Source organism: Pongo abelii, chromosome 3 (genome assembly GCF_028885655.2).
Source record: "Pongo abelii isolate AG06213 chromosome 3, NHGRI_mPonAbe1-v2.0_pri, whole genome shotgun sequence".
Classification (NCBI taxonomy): domain Eukaryota; kingdom Metazoa; phylum Chordata; class Mammalia; order Primates; family Hominidae; genus Pongo; species Pongo abelii.
In genome coordinates this window covers 208,345,982-208,373,059 of record NC_071988.2, presented here as the reverse complement: position 1 = coordinate 208,373,059, position 27,078 = coordinate 208,345,982, and the positions used below count along the sequence as shown (strand labels likewise).

The 27,078-nt window shown below is 38.7% G+C and overlaps 1 protein-coding gene across 9 annotated transcripts in view; it reads right to left on the bottom strand.

Annotated features, from left to right (window-relative positions):
• Positions 1–420: 420 nt before the first annotated feature.
• The window catches only part of TLR3 (toll like receptor 3), a 28,219-nt gene continuing 1,561 nt past the window's right edge, over positions 421–27,078 (bottom strand). The window contains exons 1-7 of one of the 9 annotated variants that reach the window (XM_063723757.1): positions 18,202–18,300; positions 11,116–11,230; positions 10,434–10,881; positions 8,474–8,665; positions 4,645–4,875; positions 3,023–4,452; positions 421–2,496 (exon numbers count right to left, since the gene is read on the bottom strand). In XM_063723757.1, coding sequence (XP_063579827.1) covers positions 2,268–2,496; positions 3,023–4,452; positions 4,645–4,875; positions 8,474–8,665; positions 10,434–10,874 — 2,523 coding nt within the window. In that variant the 5' untranslated portion in view covers positions 10,875–10,881; positions 11,116–11,230; positions 18,202–18,300 and the 3' untranslated portion in view covers positions 421–2,267. Of the gene's footprint in view, positions 2,497–3,022; positions 4,876–8,473; positions 8,666–10,433; positions 10,882–11,115; positions 11,231–18,201; positions 18,856–27,078 lie in introns of those variants that run through there. The other 8 variants (XM_063723758.1, XM_063723759.1, XM_024246548.3 and 5 more) reach the window with 8 other exon arrangements.

Genomic DNA, 27,078 nt, shown 5'->3' with positions numbered 1-27,078 from the left:
AATGGAAAAACCCCAACGTTCTACCACCAGGTAAATAACTTTGTAACTCTACCTTAGCTATGACAGCTATTCATTTGCATAGGGTGCACAAGTAAATAACTTTGTAACTTCACTTTAGCCTCTTCATTTACATAGGGCATACACCAACTAACCAATGGAAACCTCTAGAGAGTATTTAAACCCCAGAAAATTCTGTAACCCGGCTTTTGAGCTGCTTGCTTGGGTTGCCCCCACCCTGCGGGGTGTGCTTTCGCTTTCAATAAATCTCTGCTTTTGTTGCCTCATTCTTTGTGCATTTTGTCCAATTCTTTGTTCAAAGCACCAAGAACCTGGACACTCTCCACCAGTAACATATCAATATATTAAATATAGATATTATATATTAAATAGCATTGATATATGACATATTAAGCAATGATATATTTACTAATTCACAATGATTTATTTAAAATATCTTATGAATATTTGAGAATATTGATAACACACAAAGCATATAAGAAAAGCAGAAGTTGTGATTTTTATTTTATAATGCCAAAATAAAACGATTATTTCACAGTTAAAAAGCAAATCTTAACTAAAATGCTGAAAAGCAGTGTCTCAGCTGTCAGGGTGGCAAATAACATGAAAGTGACAATTAGTCCTCCACACATTCACAGTGTTGGCTGACTATAGACTCTTCAGAACCAGAGGTACAGTGGATATTTCTCATTCCAGAGTCATGGAACTCAGCCTTGGGAATACTGAACTATTTAAATCAAAGTTCCAAAATATGACATCTCAAATGCTCCCTGAATTCAGCAGACAAATGAACACTTCAGGTATAGAAATTAACTCAGCCTTATAATTTCAGGTTTCTCTTTAAATACTAGAACTATAAATATTTCAAAAAGCTATTCAGGTCTATTTCCAATAATCAGATTCTCTTTTATTGTAAAACTAAAAATTTTTTGTTGTATTGTAAAACAAAATAAAAAGGCGGGGTGCAGTGGCTCACGCCTGTAATCCTAGCACTTTGGGAGGCCAAGGCGGGAGGATCACTTGAGGTCAGGAGTTCGAGACCAGCCTGGCCAACATGGTGAAACCCCATCTCTACTAAAAATACAAAAATTAGCCAGGCATGGTGGCACATGCCTGTAATCCCAGCTACTTGGATGGCTGAAGCAGGATAATAGCTTGAACTCAGAGGTGGAGGTTGCGGTGGGCCGAGATTGGACCACTGCACTCCAGCCCGGGCGACAAAGCCAGACTCTGTCTCAAAAACAAACAAACAAATAAAAAACAAACAAACAAAAAAACAAAAATAAAAATAGTCTTTCTAGATAAGGACTACCTTATACGTAGCATATTATTTTCTGGTAAAATAATACATTCCTTTGAATATATTATACAGCGATCATCATCACTAATTATATAGGAATATCTAAGATGCATTTATTACCATAATTTTCAAGATCAGGAGTCAAAGAATCCCAGTGGGACCAAGTGATTTCGCCAATGCCGTCTCCTGAGTCTGTGACCGTGGGAGGAAAGTTCTGTTTCCACAAAGCCAGTTACTGATTAGCCTTCAGAAAGCAAGCCTGCCTACAATACTTTTAGTAAGAGAATTGTTTCTACCCTCCCACAGCAGAAACTCATATCTCAGGAAAATACAAGTCAATATTCATTCAAATAATCATCTCACTAACTAATAAAAATGAATTGCAAATGTTTTCTGCCCTTGGGTATGCATATTAAAAAATATTTAACATTTAACAAAATCAACACTGAGACAAGTACTTACTAAAATACAAAGTTTTTCCATTGAAAAAATACTGTAATTAAACTTGTTAAAAATATGGGTATATATTCTACTCTTTTACAAAGGAAATAGCATTATACCCACTGAAACAATTATCTTTCATTCTACGTGCATCCAAAATATAAAAAGATCATCACAAACCCTCATAGAACTCTTAACTTTTCTTAAAATGAGGAATGTTTTAAGACTCCTTAAGTTGTCATAGGCTCAGTGGCTGATTGTATATTTATCAGTAGACAATGTTCTTATGTGCTTATATGTTTATTTTGGGTAAAATTAAGTCAATTGTCAAAAATAGGCCTGAAATAAGAAGATACATTTTCCTAGAAGAGATATAATTGTGATAGAATATAATCATTTACAAATATGAATAAACAAATTATAACACCTTTATAGAAAACTTAAATTTGCCATAGAACTTTTTAAATTGAGAAAGTTTCTCCCTTGCTAATTGAATATTTAAATAAATTTAATGTACTGAGTTTTTGGATCCAAGTGCTACTTGCAATTTATGACGAAAGGCACCTATCCGTTCTTTCTGAACTGGCCAGTTCAAGATGCAGCGAGATTTAAACATTCCTCTTCGCAAACACAGTGCATGGTTCAGTTTATAATCTGGAATCTCCTCAAGGAAAACCAATATAATGGAATCCAGATTTTGTTCAATAGCTTGTTGAACTGCATGATGTACCTTGAATCTAAGTAAAGAAATGTATTGAAGAATTAATATACAGTTTTTAACAGCCAGAAGCACTACTCTGTAGAGTTTTTTAAATTTAAAATTTACTCTGTAGAGTTTTAAATATTTAAAAATACTCTGTAGAGTTTAAACTGTTACTGAAACTCAGGGTTTTTTTTATTAATTTTATTTTAAAAATTCTTTGAGTTGTGAGTAATATTGGTAATATTTAAAAGTTTAATTGAAGCTCACCTGAGGCCAGGAGTTCAAGATCAGCCTGGCCAACATGGGGAAACCCCATCTCTAATAAAAATACAAAAATTAGCCAGGCTTGGTGGCGCGTGCCTGTAATCCCAGCTACTCAAGAGGCTGAGGCAGGAGAATTACTTGAACCTGGGAGGTGGAGTCTGCAGTGAGCTGAGATCACACCACTGCACTCCAGCCTGGGCAACAGAGCAGGACTCCATCTCAAAAAAAAAAAAAAAAAAAAAAAAAGTTTAATAGAAAAGCAAGTACACACTTAAAATTTCACAATGTTTACCTACCTTTTGCATAATGGGTCTTTTAATAGATGGTGTGTTATAACAAAAATAATTTTTCTGCTTCTTTTGATGCTGTTAACAATTGCTTCCAGTTCAAAAACACCTGCCTCAAAGTCCCTTTCTTCCAGACAAAATTTGAGAGATTGGTCTTCCTTTTCCATTGAAGAGAAATGTTCCCAGACCCAATCCTTATCTTTATAGGCATGAATTATATATGCTGCATATTCAAACTGTTCTGTCTGTCTGTCTATTTCTTTGAAACCAAGAACTCGATGTACTGAAACATTCCAATAAAAAGATATCCTCCAGCCCTCAAAGTGGATGAGAAGTACAATAAAGATAAAAATCAACAGGATACTGGTATTGATCATGAAAAAGAGTTCAAAGGGGGCACTGTCTTTGCAAGATGATGTATCAAAAAGTCTCACTGGGAACCCATGATAGTGAGGTGGAGTGTTGCAAAGGTAGTGGCTTGACAGCTCAGGGATGTTGGTATGGGTCTCGTTAATCCAATTAACAAACCAGGCAATACTTTCGCACGTGCAATCAAAGGGATTAAAGCGCATATCTAAGTCAGTCAGGTTCCTAAAAGCTGGCCCGAAAACCTTCTTCTCAACTGATGTTATGAGATTCTTCTGAAGGTTCAATGACTTTAGAGACACCTGATTATTAAAGACAGATGCTGGAAGTGTGTTTAAATTATTCAATCCTAAATCGATGATCTTTAGTTCAAATAAATCCTTGAAGACCTCAACTGGGATCTCATCAAAGCCATTGGACTCCAAGTTGAGGATGTGGAGGTGAGACAGACCCTTTAAGAAATAAACAGGACCACCAGGGTTTGCATGTTTCCAGAGCCGTGCTAAGTTGTTATGCTGCAAATCCAGAATTTCTAGTTTCTCAAGACCCTCCAACATGTCATCATTTATGTTGGCTATGTTGTTGTTGCTTAGATCCAGAATGGTCAAGTTACGAAGAGGCTGGAATGGTGAAGGAGAGCTATCCACATTTTTAAGGGCCACCCTTCGGAGCATCAGTCGTTGAAGGCTTGGGACCAAGGCAAAGGAGTTCCTAGTCAACTGCAGGTACTTGTTGTAGGAAAGATAGATTTCGAAAATCTTTTCTAGACCTCTCCATTCCTGGCCTGTGAGCTCTTGCCCAATTTCATTAAGGCCCAGATCAAGTACTTCTAGGTGGCCCAACCAAGAGAAAGCATCACTCTCTATTTTTGAGATTTTATTCTTGGTTAGGTTGAGTGTGTGTAAAGGAGAACGAGCAAGTGATACAAATGTTTCATTTGTCAAAGTTCGCAGACTTGTAAAGGAGTTGGATAGACTTAAGTATCTCAGGTTTATCAATCCTGTGAACATATTGCTTTTTATGCCTGGAATATCATTATCTTCCATGTTAAGGTGCTCCAAACTTTTTAGCCACTGAAAAGAAAAATCATCAATCTTGGGGAGCGAAGCAAGGGAAATACTTTGTTTAGTAAAAGACCGTTTCAAATTCAGGTACCGCACATTGAAAAGCCCGTGCAAAGAGTGAGAGAACAAACGCTGTATGTTATTATACTCCAGGAAGAAATATTCTAGATGTGGAAGCCAAGCAAAGGAATCGTTACCAACCACATTTAAGTTGTTGTAGGAAAGATCGAGCATAGTGAGATTTGTCCACTTTAGTCCCAAGAAAGTTGTATTGCTGGTGGTGGACAGCTGGCTGTTACTCAGAGACAGATTCCGAATGCTTGTGTTTGCTAATTCCAAACATAGCTTCTCTGTAAGGCTGGGACCCAGCTGGACATTGTTCAGAAAGAGGCCAAATAATCTTCTAATTGCGTGAAAACACCCTGGAGAAAACTAAAAGTAGGAAAAAAAAAGAGGTTAACAATCAAAAGAGCACAGACTTTGTAAGGCTGTTGAAAGGCATTTTTTTTTTTTCTGAGATGGAGTCTCACTCTGTTGCCCAGGCTGGAGTGCAGTGGTGCAGTCTTGGCTCACTGCAAACTCCACCTCCCGAGTTCAAGCAATTCTCCTGCCTCAGCCTCCCAAGTAGCTGGGATTACAGGCATGCGCCACCACATCCTGCTAAGTTTTGTATTTTTAGTAGAGTCGGGGTTTCACCATGTAGGCCAAGCTGGTCTTGAACCCGACCTCATGATCCGCCCACCTCAGCCTCCCAAAGTGCTGGGATTATAGGCATGAGACACTGCGCCCGGCCGGATGCAGTTCTTTATTCCATCTCCGCTCACCCTTCACCACATCCTGTGGGCAGAGCATTTCTCTGCCTTCCTCTAATGCACGAGTCCTTCCTTACTCGGTTCCTGTAGCACCCACCTCTTACTCCGGCCTCTGACCTCCCCTGGCCACTGGCTAACTTCTGCTCAGCATTCACAGCCTCAGCTTAGGTGCCACCTTTTCAGGGAGCCTTCTCCGACCTTCCAGTCCAGGATCAATCTCCTGGTACTTTTTTTTTTATCACCATGAGAACAATTGCAATGAATAAACTGCTCGTGAAGTCACTCCTGGGGCAGTTCCTGGTTCTGTCTTGGTGCCGCTGTCCTCAGTGAGCCTCATGGAAGGAAGGAGTGGATGGCTTTTATGATGAGGCGGTGACAGCACACTTTCCTTTCTGGAACTCTGAGCTCCAGCTCTCCCTCTCGTCTTTCCACCCAGATTTTCTCCCGACTTTATTTTACTATCGTGTTTTTCCAGCTCCCTTCTGCTCCGTCCCACACCCTTACCAGAGCCTTGGCTGTTCTGGGACTCACTCTGGGGACAAGAGAACAGCAGGTGGGAGAAGAGGAATCCAGAGAGGATGGAGGCCAGTTCCGGCAGTCAAAACCGCCAGGGGAGTAAAGGGCTCTGGTTTCTGTTTCTTTTTCTTATTTTTTTTTGAGACAGAGTTTTGCTCTGTCCCCCAGGGTGGAGTGCAGTGGTGCGATCTCAGCTCCCTGCAACCCTCGCCAACTGGGTTCAAGCGATTCTCTTGCCTCAGCCTCCTGAGTAGCTAAGATTAGAGGTGCCCGCCACCACACCTGGCTAATTTTTTTGTATTCTTAGTAAGACGGGATTTCACCATGTTGGCCAGGCTGGTCTCGAACTCCTGACTTCATGATCCACTCCCCCCACCTCGGCCTCCCAAAGTGCTGGGATTACAGGCGTGAGCCACTGCACCCAGCCTGGAGGGGGCTCTGATTTGTAATGTGTCACTTGGGGGACAGTAGGGCTAATGCAAAAAAAGAGAGAGAAGTGTAGAAGAAAGGGTGCTTTATCATAAACAAATGAGTTAAAATGCAAAGTATAAAACTATGAAATTAAGTATGATAAATCTACATGATAGCACTATTTTACAGGCATTAAAATTAAGCTTTGGAATGCTTCTTAATTGTATGGGAGATGTTCATGATATAATATTAGATCTAAAGAGCAGGAGACATCATGATCTTTGGAGGGTGATAAAGCATAGCTGTTAGGAGCAGGGCCTCCCGTCCAAGTGAGCCAGAAACCCAGCTCTGTCCCAGGTAGATCCTGTGGGGCCTGAGATATGTCACGTAAACTTTCTTCATCTCAGTTTTCTTTTGTGAAAATGACAATTAAGAATAAGTTGATTACGCTGGACAGGGTGGCTCATGCCTGTAATCCCAGTACTTTGGGAGGCCAAGGCAGGCAGATTGCCTGAGGTCAGGAGTTTCAGACAGCCTGGCCAACATGGTGAAATCCTGTCTCTACTAAAAATACAAAAATTAGCCAGGCATGGTGGCGGGCACTTGTAATCCCAGCTACTCGGGAGGCTGAGACAGGAGAATCGCTTGAACCCGGGAGTCGGAGGTTGCAGTGAGTCCAGATTGTGCCACTGCACTCCAGCCTGGGCAACAAAGAGCGAAACTCAGTCTCAAAAAATAAAATAAAATAAAATATTGATTAAAAATACTATATACATAAAATATTTTTAAAAATTTATCACAGCACTTGACACACAGTTAAGTGCCTTAAGGATTTAGAAAAACAGTGTGAATTTCAGTACAGTAAGAATTTAAGCTATTGTTTTTCCTTATAATTATTTGGAGAAAAGCCAGGGATAAATATACCCAGATGCTAACAGTGGTTGTTTCTGACTATGGACATTTGAGTGATTTTTAAAAATCACCCCTTATTATTATTTTCTCATTTATTCATATATTTAATAAGATTACTACAATAAATGTCTTAATCATAGAAAAATGCTGTTTAAAAAATAAAATGAAGAGCTTGCACAAAACATCTTAATATCTTAGGATAAATTTGTACGCCATTTATTTTTATGTCTGAAAAAAAATAGAGTTGTAATTAAGGATTTCCAGTAGTCTTATAGCCTGGAACAAAATGAATGTAAAATACAGACAAACCTGTATGTGAAAATGTGGAGTCCTATTTAGGGAAAAGTAGTCAGTTGGTGGGACTACTGAAAGCAAAAGAGCAGGTAAGTTATTAGTCTGTCTTTCTTCATGATCCGGGACATGTAGCCCTCCTGTGCAAATAACTGACAATCTTCCTGCGCCCGGCTATCACCAAGCCCCCGCGAGTTAGGCCACTGCAACCCGGGCGCTGTCAGCACAGCACAAAGCCCTCTTCAGCACACAGCATAAACATGATCCTGTAAAATCCCCAACAAGCCTTTGTTTCTTTGCAGTCAGCTTCTCTTGCTGATATGCCCGTTGCCTTCTCACAATGTAGTTTCCTACTTTCACTAATAAATGTGCCTTTCTCCACCTGCAACTGTCTTGGTAAATTATTTTACCCCTGTGCCACCGGTCCAGATAGTTGTTGCTCTCCTGTGACAGAAAATGATTAGCTTGAAGATCATTATTCCAAAAAGAGACAGTCCTGTCAGTTATTTAAGCTGACTTTATTATAGGAAGGTTTTTATAACAACATACTGCTGCTGATCATTTCCTGAGCACTGCCTGTGCCAGACACGGTCCTAAATTCTTTACCACACAGTCCTATGAAGCAGTCATTATCACACCCATTTGAAAGCTGGGAGGCTGGAGAGGGAGAACTTGAATAACTTGCCTGATACCATGATTGTTAAAAGACAAAGCCCTGAGACCAAGCCAGCTAACCCAGCTGTGAACCTGGGGCTCTTGACCATCGTACTCTTTAATTAATAACTCTGTCAGAGAGTTTGTGTGAGAGCACTATTTCCACTTTACAAGTGAGGACGCAGACTCAGAGATGTTAAGGATGTTAAGGGGTCCCACCCAGTGCTGCAGGACTTCAGAGTTCCCTCTCCCGACCTCTCCTGGGGCTGCCTGAGCTCTCAGGAGGATGACACCAACGTCCCCAAGCAGCGGGTGGGAAGGATTGCTGGAAGACAGGCAAAGGCTAGGGAGCGTTACGTTCCTGTGTATGTCACACAGATAGGGACTATCCACCTCAAAGGCAGAATGCAAAATAATTTTACCTTACTTCTTACCTCTTTAATTTGATTCGATGACAACTCTAATTTTTTTAAAGATGAATTGGCAAAGATATCCAGTTCTTCACTTTTTAGCGCTTGAATTTTATTGTTTGATAATAGAAGCTCTTGGAGATTTTCCAGCTGAACCTGAGTTCCTAATTTTGTAGATGACAAGCCATTATGAGACAGATCTAATGTGATTAAATTCTGAAGGGAAAAAATAATATGCATATGTTAGAGTCTTGCTGTCAAAAACAGTTCTTTTAAATGTAAGTACATCTGAAAAATATTTCAACAGCAAAATCAACACCTTTCTATTATTCTGTAGAATACTAACAGTAAGCATAATAAAAAATCTTTGTTCTGATTAATCTTTGTTATGTTATAATCTTTGTGATGTATACCATTGTAGGAAGGATTTTATTTCTTACTTCAAGAATCATTTTATTTCTCTTACCAAAATAAAAAAGATTTAAGCTTATTTATGATATAAGGAACATTGCTAATTTATGAACTTATTTATCATAACCTTTTACTTATGATGCAAGAAATTTTCACATGGCTTATCAAACACACAGTGTCATGCTTTAACCTTGAAAATAAGTATCAGAAAAAAGAACAGAATGTTTTCTTAAAAAGCATGAGAATTTTGCCATCTATGAAATTTTAAATAGATTTTTATACTGAGAAAGAGTCATATTACATAAATTTTGAATCATGACTAGTACAGAATATTAACTTTTGTTTGCTTTATCAGTACTGTGGGATGTTTTATCACCCCTTGCTACTTTTGAATATGTACGCTTCAAATTCAGGCAAAAGGTAAGGGAAAGCGATACCAGTTAAGGCAAAATCTAATGTAATCTCTATTAACGAGAAGCAGGTTTTTAAATTTAAGTCTTTACAAAAATAATATTTTGCAATGATTTCTCTAGCCAGATTTTGAGGCCTTTGTATTCGACGATATTTCATCCACATTAGACTCTCAGAAGACCCAAGAAAAGATTTAAAATAGCTAGGGAGCAAATCACTTTATGTTTCACAGCATATTTACATTTGTACATTATTCTTGGCATCTGAGGAAGAGCAATGCTCAATTTTTTATAAGGCCATAAAATGAAATAACTTGAAAATCGCTTTGGTTAAAGAAAAGCACTTAATAATTGCCTCAGATTTAGAAACAAAAACATGCGTTTTTTTTTTTTTCTGGTGCTCTAAAGCATTGTAGGGTGAATATGGTTAACTATGATTTATTGTATATTTTTTAAAAGCTAGAAGAGTGTATTTTCAATGTTCACAACACAAATGAGAAACATTTGGGATGATGGATATGATCATTACCCTGATTTAATCATTACACATTGTATACACATACTGAAAAATCATTCTGTATCTCATAAATATGTGCAATTATTAAACATCAACTGAAAAGAAAAGAAAAAAATAAAATTCAAGCAAAGTGTTGAAAAGAAAAAGGAATCATTGAAAAAGTGACACCACTATTGAAAAAGTCATTGAAATAGCCACTGAGGAGATTTCTTAAACCAGGAGCAGGTAATTTTTAGTTGAACAATTCACTTGATCATTGTATCAATTTGTTAATTTTATTTAAGTCAGAATTTGGACTCAAGACTTTTGTCATGACTTCACATGCTAAATCAGCAGCACTGAAAGTTTAGTTTCCATGTTCTTATGGGATATTCTGATTCTTCTCTGTTCATTACTTCTATCTCTTGCATCTAAGTTCTATTTCTAATGGGAGAAAGCGAGAGAGGCAAACACTGAAAATTAAGGATGAAACTGATTTAAGAGTATATTTTCTCTTTTGGAAGCATTTTCTATTGTAATGGCAATATTTGCGGCAAACTGGATTAGATCAAATTTCTTCCTCTTTTTACCCTGATATTTAGATAGTAAGTCTAAGGATGGGTAAGTGACTTAAAAACATTAGTAACAATAGACGTTTTCATCTTACCTTCTGCTTGACAAAAGGATTATTTTTAATTTTCTGGATTGAGTTGGACATGAGATGGAGTTCAGTCAAATTTGTGCAGAAGGCAAAGGTTTTATCAGAAAGTTGAGATAGCTCATTGTGCTGGAGGTTCAAAACTTTTAACATGGGAAGTTTCTGGCACAATTCTGGCTCCAGTTTTGAGATGGTGTTAAATCCTACATCCAAGGTAGTTAGGTGGCTATACCTTGTGAAGTTGGCAGCTGGTAATCTTCTGAGTTGATTATGGGTAAGGTTCAACACTGTTATGTTTGTGGGCAGATCATCAGGTACCTGAGTCAACTTCAGGTGGCTGCAGTCAGCAGCTTCATGGCTAACAATGCACTTGGTGGTGGAGGATGCACACAGCATCCCAAAGGGCAAAAGGCCCCCCCAAAAGTAGATACAAGGCAAAGTCTGTCTCATGATTCTGCTGTAGAGAAGAAACATTAAAAAGTATGAGCAACATTAATAGCAGATGGCTTTCAAATGCATTGGTATATTCCTTGTAAAATATATCACCAAAATATGACTATGTATGATATTATTACTCATACTTTTATGCCATACAAGTACATATTATACAAGTAATATGTCAAATGGAAAAATTTCAAACAGTACAGAAAGGTAAAAAATAAAACACCCAAACTTCCTTCCCATCCTTCACCTTAATGCCAGTTGCAGCTGCAGTCTCTCTTTTGATAGGTTCTATCTGTAATTCTCATGATTACCTCCATAAACTTAATATTCTTGATCTTCAATTTCTTCATTTACTCATTTCACTATAAAGATAAGGAATTTAATTATATTTTTCTCTCATTCTATTCACAACTTTTCTTTAATTTTGTTTGTTTGTTTTTGTTTTTGTTTCGTTTTGTTTTGTTTTGTTTTTGAGACGGAGTCTGTCTCTGTCACCAGGCTGGAGTGCAATGGTGTGATCTCGGCTCACTGCAACCTCCACCTCCTGGGTTCAAGCGATTCTTCTGCCTCAGCCTCCAGAGCAGCTGGGATTACAGGCACCCGCCACCACACCTGGCTAATTTTTGTATTTTTAGTAGGGACAAGGTTTCACCATGTTGGCCAGGATGGTCTCGATCTCTTGACTTCGTGATCTGCCCACTTCAGCCTCCCAAAGTGCTGGGATTACAGGCGTGAGCCACCGTGCCCAGCCAGTTAATTTTTTTTTTAAATAAATAAATAAGTTTTTCTCCACATTTCTTCCATTCTTACATTTCCTAAAACTGTCAGCTATAACATTGCTTGACATTGTCAAGATGTGAAATGTTAGCATTTTATCCTGAAACTATGATTACATATGAGGTCCTTGGCCTACATTAATTCAGAAAATCTTAAGTCAGTAAATATTATTTACAATTTTAAAAATTATTTGTATTTATTTATTTATTTTTAGAGACAGGCTCTCACTCTGTCGCCCAGGCTGGAGTACAGTGGCACTATCATGGCTCACTGCAGCTTCCAACTCCTGGGCTCAAGGGCTCCTTCCACCTCAGCCTCCCAAGTAGCTGGGACTACAGGCATGTACCACACCCAGCTAATTTATTATTATTTTTTAAATTTTATAGAGAGATAGGGTCTCGCTATGTTGCCTGGGCTGGTCTCAAACTTTTGACATCAGGTGATCCTCCAGCCTTGGCCTCCTAAAATGCTGGGATTACAGGCATGTGCCCAGCCTCAATCACAATTTTACGATCACATAAATAAATATTCACTGCAGATCAAAATGGAACTGAAAAATGTTTATCACCTACTAATGTAGCTGTCATAATATCATAGTGCAATGCATTCCTCACATGTTTATAGTGATGCTGGTGTAAACAAACCTACTGCACTACTAGTTAAATAAAATATAGCACACTCAATTATTTACAGTACATAATAGTTGATAATGATAATAAATGAATATGTTACTGATTTATGTATTTACTATACTATACTTTTAATCATAATTTTAGAGTGTACTCCTTCTAGCTATTTTTTTTAAGTTAACTGTAAAACAGCCTCAGGCAGGTCCTTCAAGAGGGATTCCAGAAGAAGGCACTGTTGTCATAGGAGATGACAGGTCCCTGAATGTGTGGCCCCTAAAGACCTTTCAGTGGGACATGACGTGGTGGAAGGCAGTGATATTAATGATCCTGACTCTGAACAGGCCTAGGCTAATGTGTGTGTTTGTGTCTTCGTTTTTAACAAAAACGTTTAAAAAGTTAAAAAAAAAAAGAAGAAAATTAAAAATAGAAAAAAGCTTATAAAATAAGAATACAAAGAAAGAAAATATTTTTGTATAGGTGTACAATGTGTTTGTTTTAAACCAAGCATTATTACACAAGTCAAAAAGTTTTGAAAAATTAAAACATTTATAAAGTAAAACAGTTATAGTAAGTTAATTATTACTGAAGAAAGTAAAATTTTTAAATAGGTTTAGATAACCTAAGTGTGCAGTGTTCATAAAGTCTGCAGTGGTGCACAGTCATGTCCGAGGCCTTCACATCCACTTCCCTTCTCACTCACAGATTCACCCAGAGCCGCTTCCAGTCCTGCAAGCTCCATTCATGTTAAGTGCCCTACGGAAGTGCCATTTGTAACCTTTTGTACCACATTTTCACTTACCTTTTCTATGTTTAGATACACAAGTACTTCCCATTGTGTTACAATTGCCTCCAGTATTCAGTGCAGTCACACACCAGCTGTCTGGTTTTGTAGGCTGGGCGCCATAGGCTGTTCTACCTAGTTCTGTGTAAGCACTCCCTGTGATGTTCCCACAAGGATGAAGTCCCCTAACAATGCATTTCTAAGAACATATCCCCATGATTAAGCGCCACGTGACTGTGTTCTATTTCTTTGGGGTAAATAACTAGGATTGGAATGCCTGGGCCATTTGGTGAGGCCATTTGGTTTTACAAGAAACTGCCAGATCTTTTGGGAAAGCATTGCACCACCAACTTTCCTGACAACATTTGGTACCTATTTTTATTTATTATTTTTAATCATTCTGGTGAATATGTAGTGATAGCTAATTATGGTTTTAATTTGCATTTCCCTGCCGACTAACGATATTTAACAATTTTCATGTGCTTATTGTTCATTTATCTTCCCTTATATGTTCAAATATTTTGCTCATCTATTAGATTGTTTCCTTTTTTTTATTATGTTGCAGGAATTTTTTACGTATCTGAGTATCAGTTCTTCATCAGATTCCTATTTTGTAAATATTTATTCCCAGTGTGTGAGTTGCCTATTTATTTTCTTACTGATGTCTTCTTAATTATGACGAAGTCTAGTTTATCATCTTCTCTTTCATTTTTATTGTTTCTGTGTCTTCTCTAAGAAACTTTTCCTACTCCCATCACTTAGATACTCTCCTCTAAAAAGCTTTATGGTGTTAGCTTCTGTGTGAAGGTGTGTGATCTCAAATTAATTGTTGTGTATGCATGAAGTAGGAGTCACGGTTTTTTGTGTGTATATCCAGCCAGTCAGACTTTTTTTTTTTTTTTTTTTGAGATGGAGTCTCACTCTGTCACCCAGGCTGGAGTACAGTGGTGCCATCTTGGCTCACTGCAGTCTCCACCTTCCAGGTTCAAGTGATTCTCCTGACTCAGGATCCCGAGTAGCTGGGACTACAGGCACGCGCCACCATGCCCAGCTAATTTTTGTATTTTTAGTAGAGACAGGGTTTCACCATGTTGGCCAGGCTGGTCTTGAACTCCTGACCTCAGGTAATCCATCCACCTCGGCCTCCCAACGTGCTGGGATTATAGGGGTGAGCCACCGTGCCTGGCCCAGTCAGATCATTTTTTAAAGAGACTTCTTTCCCCCACTGGATTGTTCTGTACTCTCCTTAGAAACCGAGTAAATGTTTTAAGTGATGGTCTAATTCTGGGCTGTCTACTCTCTTCCACTGAAATATTTGTTAGTTCTTAGGCCAATACCACATTGTTCGGATTACTTTAGCTTTATAACGAGTCTTGAAGTTCAACGAGCGAAACCTCCCACCTTGCTCTTCTTCTAGATTGCCTTTTCCGTGCTATGGTTGATGGAAATTATCCAATATTGTGAATTATTTATTATTCATTATCGCTTCTCACTAGAATGTGAAGCTATAATAGTAGAGGACATAGTTCTTATTCCATACGGTGTTATCTGTGCCTAGAACAAGGCCTGGCACTTTGTTGGCTCTGAAGAAATAAATATATGTTGAATACATAGCTGATATGGTTTGCCTCTGCATCTCCACCCATATCGCATGTTGAATTGTAATTCCCAGTGTTGGAGGTGGGGGCTGGTGGGAGGTGACTGGCTCATGGGGCGGAGTTCTCACAGATGGTTTAGCACTACTCCGTCGGTGCTGTTCTCCTGATACTGAGTGAGTGAATTCTTATGAGATTCGGTCGTTTAAAAGTGTGGGGCGGCTGGGCGCAGTGGCTCACGCCTGTAACCCCAACACTTTCGGAGGCCAAGGTGGGCAGATCACCTGAGATCAGGAGTTTGAAACCAGCCTGGCCAACATGGTGTAACCCTATCTCTACGAAATACAAAAATTAGCTGGGTGTGGTGGTGGGAGCCTGTAATCCCACCTACCGGGAAGGCTGAGGCAGGGGAATTGCTTGAACTAGGGAGGCAGAGTTTACAGTGAGCCGAGATCCCACTGCATGCACTCCAGCCTGGGTGACAGAGTGAGACTCCGCCCCCGCTCCCCCCAAAATAAATAATAAATAAATAAAAGTGTGTGGCATCTTCCCCTTCTCTCTTCTTTCTGCTCTGGCCACGTGAAGGTGCCAGCTCCAGATTTGCCTTCTGTGGTGGCTGAAAGCTCCCTGAGGCTTCTCCAGAAGCAGAGGCTGCTATGCTGCCTGTACAGCTTGCAGAACCATCAGCCAATTAAACCTCTTTCTTTATAAATGACCAGTCTCAGGTATTTCTGTAGAGCAATGTGAGAATGCACTCATACAATAGTTTTCCATGGGCATTTAATCAGCTCAGGAAAGCCACTCTTAACTCCAAACATTGTCACACTTTATTTTGGTGGGATGTGTACCCAATGTGATACTCTGTGGTGTGATCAACAACCAAATTTCAGATATTTCAAAAAATCAAATACACCCACAAAGTATGGAGAGGAAGCAATTGTAATGATATCTAAATAGATATTCCACAAGATCTAAAAGTCATGACATGAAAATTATTCCAGATAAGTTTCAGGTAATAAAATCACCCTAGGTGACTAATCCTAGGAAAACAGAACTAATGTGAGTATTTAGAATTGTTCTAACATACTTAAAAATAGTGATTTTCATAATATTCTAATTTAGTTCTCACAAACAGAAAAAAAAAAAACTGGCTTCCATAAACTAATATTTCCATCTCATGGTCTTTACAACACTGGCACTAATCATTGTAAAGCTGTGCACATTCTTTATATCCACAGGCCATGAGGAATGCCACAGCCAGGCCAACAAGGATGCATTTGCTGACTTGCCCAGGCACATGAAGAATGCAGGGCTGGCAATGAGACCTCTCAAATGCCAGGGACCAGCTCCCCACCTGCCCCCTCTCTGAGAGTCTCCCAAACCTCTCTTCCAGTTCCTTCAGAACTTCCTACTCTACTTACCAACTCATAGGTAAGGTCCCTACGATACATTCTCCTTGCTTAGGTGAGATGTACCCCTCTGGTAGGGCTCCTGCTATAGGTCAGAATTGCTGAGAAGGACTAATCCCTTACCAAGCATATCCCTGAATGACTGAAGGACTTTCCCCATCTGAAGACATTTCATCAGTGGGCAAAACTCACCAAATGCTAGGCAGGAGGAGTGAAAGAAGAACAAACATGGAGAGATTCTTATGAAATTTCAGAATTGCAACCACGCACACAAAAATCCTAAAACCTTCATTTCCAAAGAAAAGAGATCTTGATTAATAAAAAAACTTTTCATCAGTAATATGAACCACTGGAAAACAATAGAGATAAGCTTTCCAAACATTTAGAGAAAATTATTTTGAATTTAAAATTTCTTATCCAGGCAAAGCATAGTGGCTCATCCCCATAATCCCAGCACTTTAGAAGGTGTAGGCGGAAGGAGACCAGGAGTTCAACACCAGCCTGGGCAACATAGTGAGACCCCATATCTACAAAAAAAAATTTTAGAAAGTAGCCAAGTATGGTGGCACAAGCCTGTAGTTCCAGCTACTTGGGAGGCTGAGGCAGGAGGATCGCTTGAGCCCGGGAGGTTAAGGCTGCAATGAATTATTATCTCACCACTGCACTCCAGCCTGGGCAACAGAGCAAGACCTTACCTCTAAAAAACAAGAAAATTACCTGTGGCTCATGCCTGTAATCCCGTCACTTTAGGAAGCTGAGGCTGGAGGATCCCTCGAGCCCAGGAGTTTGGGACCAGCCTGGGCAACACAGGGAAACCTCATCTCTACCAAAAATTTTTAAAAAATTAGCTGGGCATAATGGTTCGCACCTGTGGTCCCAGCTACTTGTGACACTGAGGTGTGAGAATTGCTTGAGCCAGGGAGGTCAAGGCTGCAGTGACCCACGATCATGCCACTATACTTCAGCCTGGGCAACACAGCGAGACCTTGTCTCTAAATCAATAAATGAAATAAAATAAAATAAAATAAAATGAAATAAGATAAAATTTCACATCCACCTGAAAAACTAAATAAAAAGGTTCAAGTATTTTGCGATATGCAAAAATTCAGCAAGTTTATAGCCATACGATCTGTATGAAAAGGTTATTCTAGGACATGCTTCAGTAAAACAAGCAAAAATGCAGTTAAAGGATGAAATGAGAGTGAAGAAAAAGTTGCTGTTGAATGAGATCTAGCAGAAATAAAGAAAATGAAAAAAAATTAAAAAGAGACTCACTCGGCCTTAGAATTTTGGAAATATTTTGTGAGGGCACATGGAATTCCCATTCTCTGGCCAAGTGAGAGAGAATATTGCCTGATGGTTAGGACATGGGTCTAGAGCCAGACTACCTGGAGTTAACCACTATTCATAGTTTGATTTGTAAACTTTGCAATCTTTGTAGTAGGTTCATACACAGGCACGCCCATATGCAGACACATACCAGCACGTAATCATCTGTAAACCTGGGAATCAACTTGCTGAAGCCAACTCCATTTTTACCCGAGTACCCCACAATTGCCGATACCAGTTTCTGATCTTCCCATACACATGAACATCTTTCCACTTCTCCCCTTCTTCCATTATCCTTCATTAGGTAAAAGAAAGCCATTTACTTACTCCTAGGCACACCTGAATGTTCTCTCCTATCCACGACATTGTCATACAATGCCAGCTCCTGTCTCCCCTCCAGCCAATAAAACTAACAAAAGGGGATACGCTCTTTTAACCTCTTGGAGTTTTGTTTCTTTAGGGTAAAGATGTGATTTGTTAAAAAGGCTGTTGCAAAATGATTTCCATAGCTTCCCTAATGTGTTTTTTCCAGGTACAGAATGCTACAGAGAAAAAAATTAAATACTGCATAAACATATTATCACATTAACTAGATATTGGTGCTATTACTTGTGTTCTGAGTTATACCCTTCTCCCATGCCATATCATATCCCTGTTCTTTTACTTTCCTTCCTGAATGATTCTGACTAGATTTCAAGCACCAGATCAAAGAACGACCAAAGAAGGCTAAAACCACATGCATTCTACTAGTAAACTCTACTCAGCAAGAGAGACCCTGCCCAGTAAGAACGTGAAATGAACACCTTCACTTACTTGGATGACTGCTGGCCTTTCCTTTTTTCTTTAGTCCAAATCCAGACATTTCATCAGGGAAGTGTGTGGCAAATAGACGGCACTCTCGAAAGTGAAAGTAAAGCTTGAAAAAAATGCTTTTATGTTTGGTGCATTCCAAGAAGGGCAAAGGGAGAAAACAAAAACAATCTCCGATAACCTCAGAGAGGCATTTCAAACCGCCTCTGAAAAACATCTTGTTTTTATTTTATTTTAACTTTTTTTTAAGCTGAGATCCTTGGATTTCATTGAAAGGGTCACAGATTTAGCAACAGCTAAAGTTGAAAGTGGGGACCTCACCATTTGATGTGGGTGGGTCTGGACCTCTGCAAGTTAATGAATAACAGTGAACCCTCAATTTTCTGCTAGACTCGTGCAAAGCTGTCAGAATTGAGTAGTGTATGGTCACAGGGACAGAAAAAAAAATCCCTAATCAAAGCTGAAGTACTTTCACTTCTTTTGTCTGGCTTTTATCTCTTTGCAACACTGTAAAATAACACCGGCAGAAATTAACCTCTTGATCCAGGAAGAAACTGAGTTTCACAGCAGAGAAAGAGCCGATCACCGCACAGCCGAGAGCCAGTCCCACTCCTGCTGATCCACTTTGCCACAGTCAGACGCGTTAGGGAACAAATCGGCATGCCCGGAAAAGTTCAGATTAACTAAGCATTTCGTTCGTAATTCGCTTTAATGACTCCAACTAGTTAAGTAAATGTGCTTGTTAAGAAATGAACTCACTTTTTTCATTACAGATGTACTATGATCTATTATAACTATATTGTTATATAGTAAAATATCACAACTGGAAGGAACTATAGACCACCTAATCTAACTCCCTTGTTTGAGAAATTAGGAAAATGAAACCTAGGGAGGTGAGTGATTTGCCTAAGGACATGCCACAAGCCACCACATACTTCGATCACACAAGTCATAAAACTGGACAGTTGGGACATGGCATTAGCTTGAACTCATTGCAGAACTGATGGCAAGAAATAAGTGTGCATCATGGTGCAAAGTGCCCTCTCGTGGGCTCCAGCTTCAGCTAGACCGCTTTATAGTTACTGGGCTCATGGCTACATGTCTCTGATTTTCATTTGTGACATCTGTAACATAACACCATAAGCAAACGGTTGTCCTGAGTACGTGACTGTCCGTCACATCTATCCATTGGGATGTCCAGGAAAACTTCACTAATACTCAAAAGATTTCTTCTCTGTGAGCGCCTTGAAGGCAGGGTGAGGTTTATTCTTCGAATTATAACTCCCCAGCTACCCTCTGAGGTAGACTGTTCCTTTGGCCTTCAGTGAAAGAGACTCCTCCTCAGAATTCAAACCCTTGTGTGGTCTTCTCCCACGCTGACTCTGGGCTTGGCCATTTGACTAGCTTTGGCCAGTGGGATATTAGCAAGCGTGCAACAAGGTCTCATTGCCAAACATGATTACTAAAGCTTGAGAAGCAAGCAAATAAATGACTGTTGTTTTAAATTAAAAAAAAATTGGAATGGTGTCATATGCATTATTAGTGAAATAAAACACATCAGCTCAACAATCCTTCATACCTATCCCTTATGCCTTATGACTCCTTATACAGATTAAATTTCCCACGACATTTGTTGACTAATGAATGGCTTTCAATAAATAAATTTTATTGATGGTCTCCTAATGCAGTAGTTTGGGCTTAATACAGTTCATATTCAGATATTATTAGTCCTTAATTCTTCCTAGTTTCTAAATACAACACAGATTGTTTTCTCTATACTGTACATTTCTTAACTATGTGCATTAACTTATTTAGCTATGATGGTGGTTGGAGCCATAGTGAAAAACCTCATTTTCCCCTTTTTAAAAGAATTAAGGCTGGGGGCAGTGGACCATGCCTGTAATCCCAACACTTTGGGAGATTGCTTGAGCCTAGGAGTTCAAGACCAGCCTGGGCAACATGGTAAAACTCCATCTCTACAAAAATTACAAAAATTAGCTGGGCATATTGGTGCATGCCTATAGTCTCAGCTACTTGGGAGGCTGAGGTGGGAGGATCAATTGAGTCCAGGTAAATTCAAGTTTGCATTGAGTCGTGAGTGTGCCACTGCACTCCAGCCTGGGTAACAGTGAGACCCTGTCTCAAAAAAAAGAGAGAGAGAGTATTTAAAAAAAAAAGTATGCCCATAAATGTAAAATAACAAATTTAGTAAACACTGATATTTCACAGCATTACAGATCAGCCAATCTCAGAATAAGGGGAAGCTGTATATTCCCAGCAAAACGGAGATCTACAGAATTCTAGAAGCCAAAGTCCCTTAAATTTTTTCACACTCAAAAACTCTAAGTTCCCTCCTTCCATTTGAGGGGCCATTTTAATGAGAACTTAGTAAGATAATATACACAAAATTTCTGGAAGAATGACTTGACAAAACACAGCAAGTTACAGAGACTGGAATGACAAGCCAGATATAATTAGCAACTTTCCACTCACACACTGAACTACACACACACTGTTCTTCTCTGCCCACTCCTAATAACAATTCTTAATAAAACAACCGTTTTTATTTTTTTTAATTTTTTTTTTCCTGAGACAGAGTCTTGCTCTGTCACCCAGGCTGGAGTGCAGTGGCGCGATCTCGGCTCACTGCAACCTCCGCTTCCCAGGTTCAAGTAATTCTCCTGCCTCAGCCTCCTGAGTAGCTAGGATTACAGGCACATGCCAAGACACCCGGCTAATTTTTTGTATTTTTAGTAGAGACAGGGTTTCACCATGTTAGCCAGGATGGTCTCGATCTCCTGACCTCGTGATCCACCCACCTCGGCCTCCCAAAGTGCTGCGATTACAGGCGTGAGCCACTGTGCCCGGCCAATTACAACCATTTTAACTATAGACAAAGATAGTGTATAGTCTGTAGGCAGTCTAGTCAATTCATTATAAGATTTATAAGGGAAGGTTAATCATTTTCATTATCATCATTGTCAGCACCTACAATACTGAGGCTTTACGGGACCATCTTTACAATCTCTGGAATGGATGAATTTAGACATGAGGATTGCGTCACCACAGCTTCTAACCACATATATAGAGAATTGAAATTGTGGGGCAAACAGAAGACTCTCTTCTCAATGCATCTATATGGAAAAGCAGATTAATACTGAACAATACAATAATTACACTTTGCCAGGCTCTGTGAGGGCCAAATATAGAAAGAACTAATTGCTCAGTAATACTTAACATTTGTGCCAGCAATGAATATCTAATTGTCAGTGTGCTGTTGGGTATTTGAGGCAATATCATGCATAGGTTTAATTTAAACGAGCTCTTAGAGTCTCAGAAGTAAACCTTTATTCATGGTGTTAAAGTACATTAAAATGGAGACCAGGCCAGAAGAATCCATGAACATACTAAACCAGCAAGGACTCATAAGCGACCTCCACCTTGCTTGATCTGCAAACATAAGCGACATATGCAAACATAATAACTTGAACACTATAACTTGTAAATGCCTATATTAAAGAAAACATAAGTGCAACCAATCAGAAGCAGCCAACAAACTTATAATTATATAACTAAAGACTTTCCAATGAGATAGACCAAATAAGGTAGCTGTATAACTGTAAACTGTACAACTGTAAACAGTCAAGTGCTGTCTTTGCTCTACTTCTGTATCTGTCCTGAAAGAGCCTTCTCTTGTGTTCCCTTGGTAGAGCTCCTCAACCACTTCTGGTTCATGAATCATTGCTGGTTCAGAAGCACTGTAAAATTGTGTTGCGCCTCAGTTTACTTTTTTATTTGTATAGATTTATGGGAGTACAAGTGCCATTTTGCTATGCGTAGATTGCATAGTGATAGAGTCAGAGTCTTTAGGGTATTCATCACCCAAATAACATACATTGTGCCATTAGTATCAGTTTACTTTTTAACAATAGGAACAAGGAGATTGGACCAACCAATGTTCTCTGGGTTGGCAGGAAACCAAAGTGAGACTAGACCTTTTCATCATTCAAACTTCTCATGGGTATGTAATGTGATGAATATATTATGAACCTAAACAAATGGTTAAATTCCCTGAGAGCACCAGATAGTCATTGTGAACTGCGTTCAACTGGTCCCTTCACAGTCACCATTTGGAAAGGACACGGTTCTGATCTGTATTGGCTGAAATTCTAGGAAGCATTTCTTTTCTTTTTGAATCCTTTCTCTAAAGTGAAGATACAGCTCCTCTTACCAGTGTCACTTCTATTTCTGCTCACTGAGCTTTCGCTAGTTTGAACTAGGCTCAACCAAAGACCCCAGCAACAACTTTAACAAGAGAGAAAATAACAAATGTCCCTCTCCCTACTCTCACTCACGTCTGCTGAGCGGTATTGAACTTGAACTTCCCTTCTGAAAAAGAAACCAATGTTTGCCACACAGAGCTTCTGGTTTAACCTAAACTTTTTTTTTTTTTTTTTTTTTTTTTTTTATGGAGTCTCACTGTGTCACTCAGGCTGGAGTGCACTGGCGCGATCTCGGCTCACCACAACCTCTGCCTCCCTGGTTCAAGCAATTCTCCTGCCTCAGCCTCCTAAGTAGCTGGGACTACAGGCGCCTGCCACCACATCTGGCTAATTTTTGTATTTTTAGTAGAAACGGGGTTTCACCATGTTAGCCAAGGTGGTCTCGATCTCCTGACCTCGTGATCCGCTCACCTTGGCCTCCCAAAGTGCTGGAATTACAGGCGTGAGCCACTGCACCCAGCCTAACCTAAACTTTTATTTATTTATTTTATTGTATTTTTTGTAATTTTACAAGGTAGTTGAAAAGTTATACCTTTTTTTTTTAATTTCATGAGCTATGCACTGTTTTATTCCTTCATTTTAAACCACTCTATTGAGGTATGATCGATATATAAAAAGCTGTACATATTTAATATATACAACTTGATGAGCTTGGAGACAAGTATACTTCTGTGAAACCATCACCACAATCCATACCATAAACCTATCCATCACCTCCAAAAGTTTCCCTTTATTCTCTTTATTTATTATTATTTTTGTGATAATAGCACAACATGAAATGACCCTTTTAGCAAATTTTTAAATATATGATACATCACTGTTAACTATAGGCACTAAACTGTACAATAGATCTCTAGGGCTTACTCATATTGTATAACTTAGACTTTGCACCCTTTGACAAATACCTCCCTGTTTACACCTCCTCCTAGCCCCTGGCAGCCACCATGTCACTCCCTCCTTCTATGAGTTTGACTATTCCAGATTCATCATATAAATGATATAATGTAGCATCCTTCTGTCCTTCTGCATCTGGCTTATTTCACTCAGCGTAACATTCTCCGAGTTCATCCATGTTGTCACAAATGGAAGAACTTCCTTTTGTAAGGTAGAATAGTATTCCATCAGATACATATGTCATATTTTCTTTATCCATTCATCCATCAACGGGCATATAGGTTGCTTCCATGTTTTAGCTATTGTGAAGGCAATAGCATTGAAAAAAATAAAACACTTAAGAAAAAACTTAAAGAAGTGAAAGACTTGAACACTGAAAACTATAAAACATTGATGGAAGACATTAAAACAGACACAAGTAAATGTAAAGACATCCTGTGTTCATGGATTAGAAGAATTAATATTATTAAAATGTCCATACTACTCAAAGTGTCCTACACATTCAAACATAATCCCTATCAAAATCTCAATGGCATTTTTATAGAAATATAAAAATTTCCTAAAATGTATATGAAACCACAAAAGACCCTAAATAGCCAAAGCAATCTTGAGCAAGAACAAAACTGAGGGCATAAAATGTCCTGATTTCAAAGCATATGACAAAGCTACAGTAATCAAGATAGTATGGTACTGGCTTAAAAACAAACTAATGGAACAGCCTAGAGAGCCCATAAATAAACCCATGCATAGATGGTCAAGTGTTCTTTGACAGGGCTGCCAAGAACACACAACAGAGGACAGGATAGTCTCTCCAGTAAATGGTGTTTGGAAAGCTCAGTATCCATACACAAAAGAATAAAATTGAACCCTGTCTTACACCATACACAAAAAATCCAGTCAAATTAGTTTAAATACCTAAACATAAGACCTGAAACTGTAAAACTCTTAGAAGAAACACAGAGGAAAAAGCTTCTTGACACTGGCCTTGGCCAGTGATTTTTTTGGATATGACACCAAAAACCCAGGCAACACAAGCAAAAATAGAAAATTGGTAACGTCTTGTTGTCTCTTATAAATCTATGAAATGGATTTGGGTGAATGGGGTCTCTCCTTTATTAACAGTGTTATGACATGGCTGTTCAATCCCTAGGCCCTGAATTTGATATTTATTTATTAAAATCAAAAGTAAAATTTTAGACACAACTTCACTATCATCCTCTGTTTAAAATATCCTAATTAAATCCATTAGGCATCTAATAAATGGAAACACAAATGTCTGACAAAACTTCTAAGTGATCACAGAAGGAAGTCTGAAGTATCAAAAGCAAGCTATAACTTACCATAATTGAATTGGTTATTGGTGACAGTTTATGATCATGCAAATTGATCTCCATTTTATAATGCAAATTTTAAATCAACAGGAGAAATTAAAAGAAAGCCCAGAGTTGGAAGGGATGCTGTTGCTTTTGAACATGCCTCCTGCTTTTCACCTAAGAGTAACCTTTATCTGTATCATGGGATGATCTTATAATAATATCAGAGCTGATCCCTAAGAAGTAGGAAGTAAAAGTGGAAAGAAGTGGGGAGAGGGAAGCCTTACTATCATAAATATTTGTTGATAAAACAGGTAAATCTAACAAAATTTTAAAAATCCTCTAATATAGACTTTACAGCATGTATAGAATGCCTAGTCTTATTCTTTATCTAGAAATAGGACTGTTTAAGAGGTGAGTGTACACTTCAAAGTCATCAAAAAAAAAGTAGCATTTCTTTTTCTTTAAGTTACCTGTTTATGTCATTTACTTGATTTTTATATTTTTATTATGGATTTGTAAGAGGTTTTGTGGATGTTACCAAAATTAGCCTTAGTCTAAGTGTGTTGCTAATTTTGCTTGATATATTGTTTGCTTTTGGTTTTTCAAAGTGACAGTCTTAGCTAGTCAAAACTTCCTCAAAGGATTGACATCAGCAAAATGGCAGACTAGGAAGCTTCAATTCCTCGTTTCCCCATGGAACCATCATAAGATGACCAGAAAGTTGCTGAACAAATCTTAGAGTAGCTCTGGAAAACAAAGGTCTACAACCACCATGTGAATACCTAATAAAAAATTCACCTTAAAAATGTAGGAAATTGTATGGCATTTTTCGTTACCCCTGCCTCACTCCGTCCTTGGCTCAGCATGGTCATGTTCTAGAGGAGGCAGCAGCCCAGCTTCTGGTTATCTCTTTTTGCCTCTCTGCAAAGGCTGAGAGAGGTGGCTGTTTATTCAAGTATTCAAGTGCCAACAAAAAATCATAGGGTACACAAAGAAGCAGTAAAACACGGTCCAATCAAAGGAAAATGTAAATCTCCAGATAATATCCCTAGAAAGCATGTACATTGGACCTACTAGACAAAGACTTTAAAATAGCTGTCTTGAATATGCTTAAAGACCTAAAGAAAAACACAAAGAACCAAAGAAAATGAGGACAACAATGAATGGACAAAATAAGAATGTCAGCAGAGACCAGGGCAGTGGCCCACATCTATAATCCCAGCACTTTGGGAGACCAAGGCAGGCTGATCACTTGAGGTCAGCACTTTGATACCAGCCTGGCCAAAATGGTGAAACCCTGTCTCTACTTAAAATACAAAAATTAGCTGGGCATGGTGGCATGCACCTGTAATTCCAGCTACTTGGGAGGCTGAGGCAGGAGAATCACTTGAACCTGGGAGGCAGAGGTTGCAGCGAGCCGAGATCATGCCACTGCACTCCAGCCTGGGTGACAGAGCAAAACTCTGTCTCGGGGAAAAAAAAAAAAAAAGTCAGCAGAGAAGTTGAAATTATATATATATATAAAAAAATTATGAAGCTGAAAAATACAACTGAATTGAAAAATTTACTAGAGCGATTTCAACTGCAGATTTCAGAAAGCAGAAGAAAGAATCAGTAAATTTAAAGGCAAGACAATTAAAATTATTGAGTCTGAGGAGCAAAACAGGAAAGAAAAAAAAAGAATAAACAAAAGGGAAGAGAGCCTCATGGCCTTATGAAACACTGGCAAGCAGGCCACTATATGCATAATGGGAGTTTCAGAAAAAGAAGAGACACAGAAAGGGACAAGGAGGTTATGTGAAGACATATGGTCCCAAATTTCACAAATGTGATGAAATACATGAGTCTAAAAATCCAAGAAGCTCAATGAACTTTAGGTAAGATGAACCTAAAGAGACTCACACTGAGACACATTGTAATCAAAATAAAAGTCTAAGACACACATAATCTTGAAAGCAGCAAGAGAGAAGTTACTTATGATATACAAAAGATCCTCAGTAAAATTATTGGTGGATTTGTTAGTAAAAACCTTTGAGGCCAGAATGCAGTGAGGCGATATATTTAAAGTGCTGAAAGAAAAAAAAATCTGTCAATCAAGAATTCTATATCTGGCAAAACTGTCTTTCAAAAATGAAGGAGAAATTAAGACATTCCCAGATAAAGAAAAGTGGAGAGAGTTCATTGTCACTAGATCTGCCCTACAAGACATGCTAAAGACTAGGAATCCTTTAGATTAAAATAAAATGATTCTAGACAGTAATTCAAAGCCATATAAAGGCATAAAGATCTTCAGTAAGCTTAGGCACATGGTAAAAAAAAAAAAGTTTTATTATAATTTTGGTTTGTAACTTCACTTTTTTCTTTTCTGGAGAATTTAAAAGATAAAT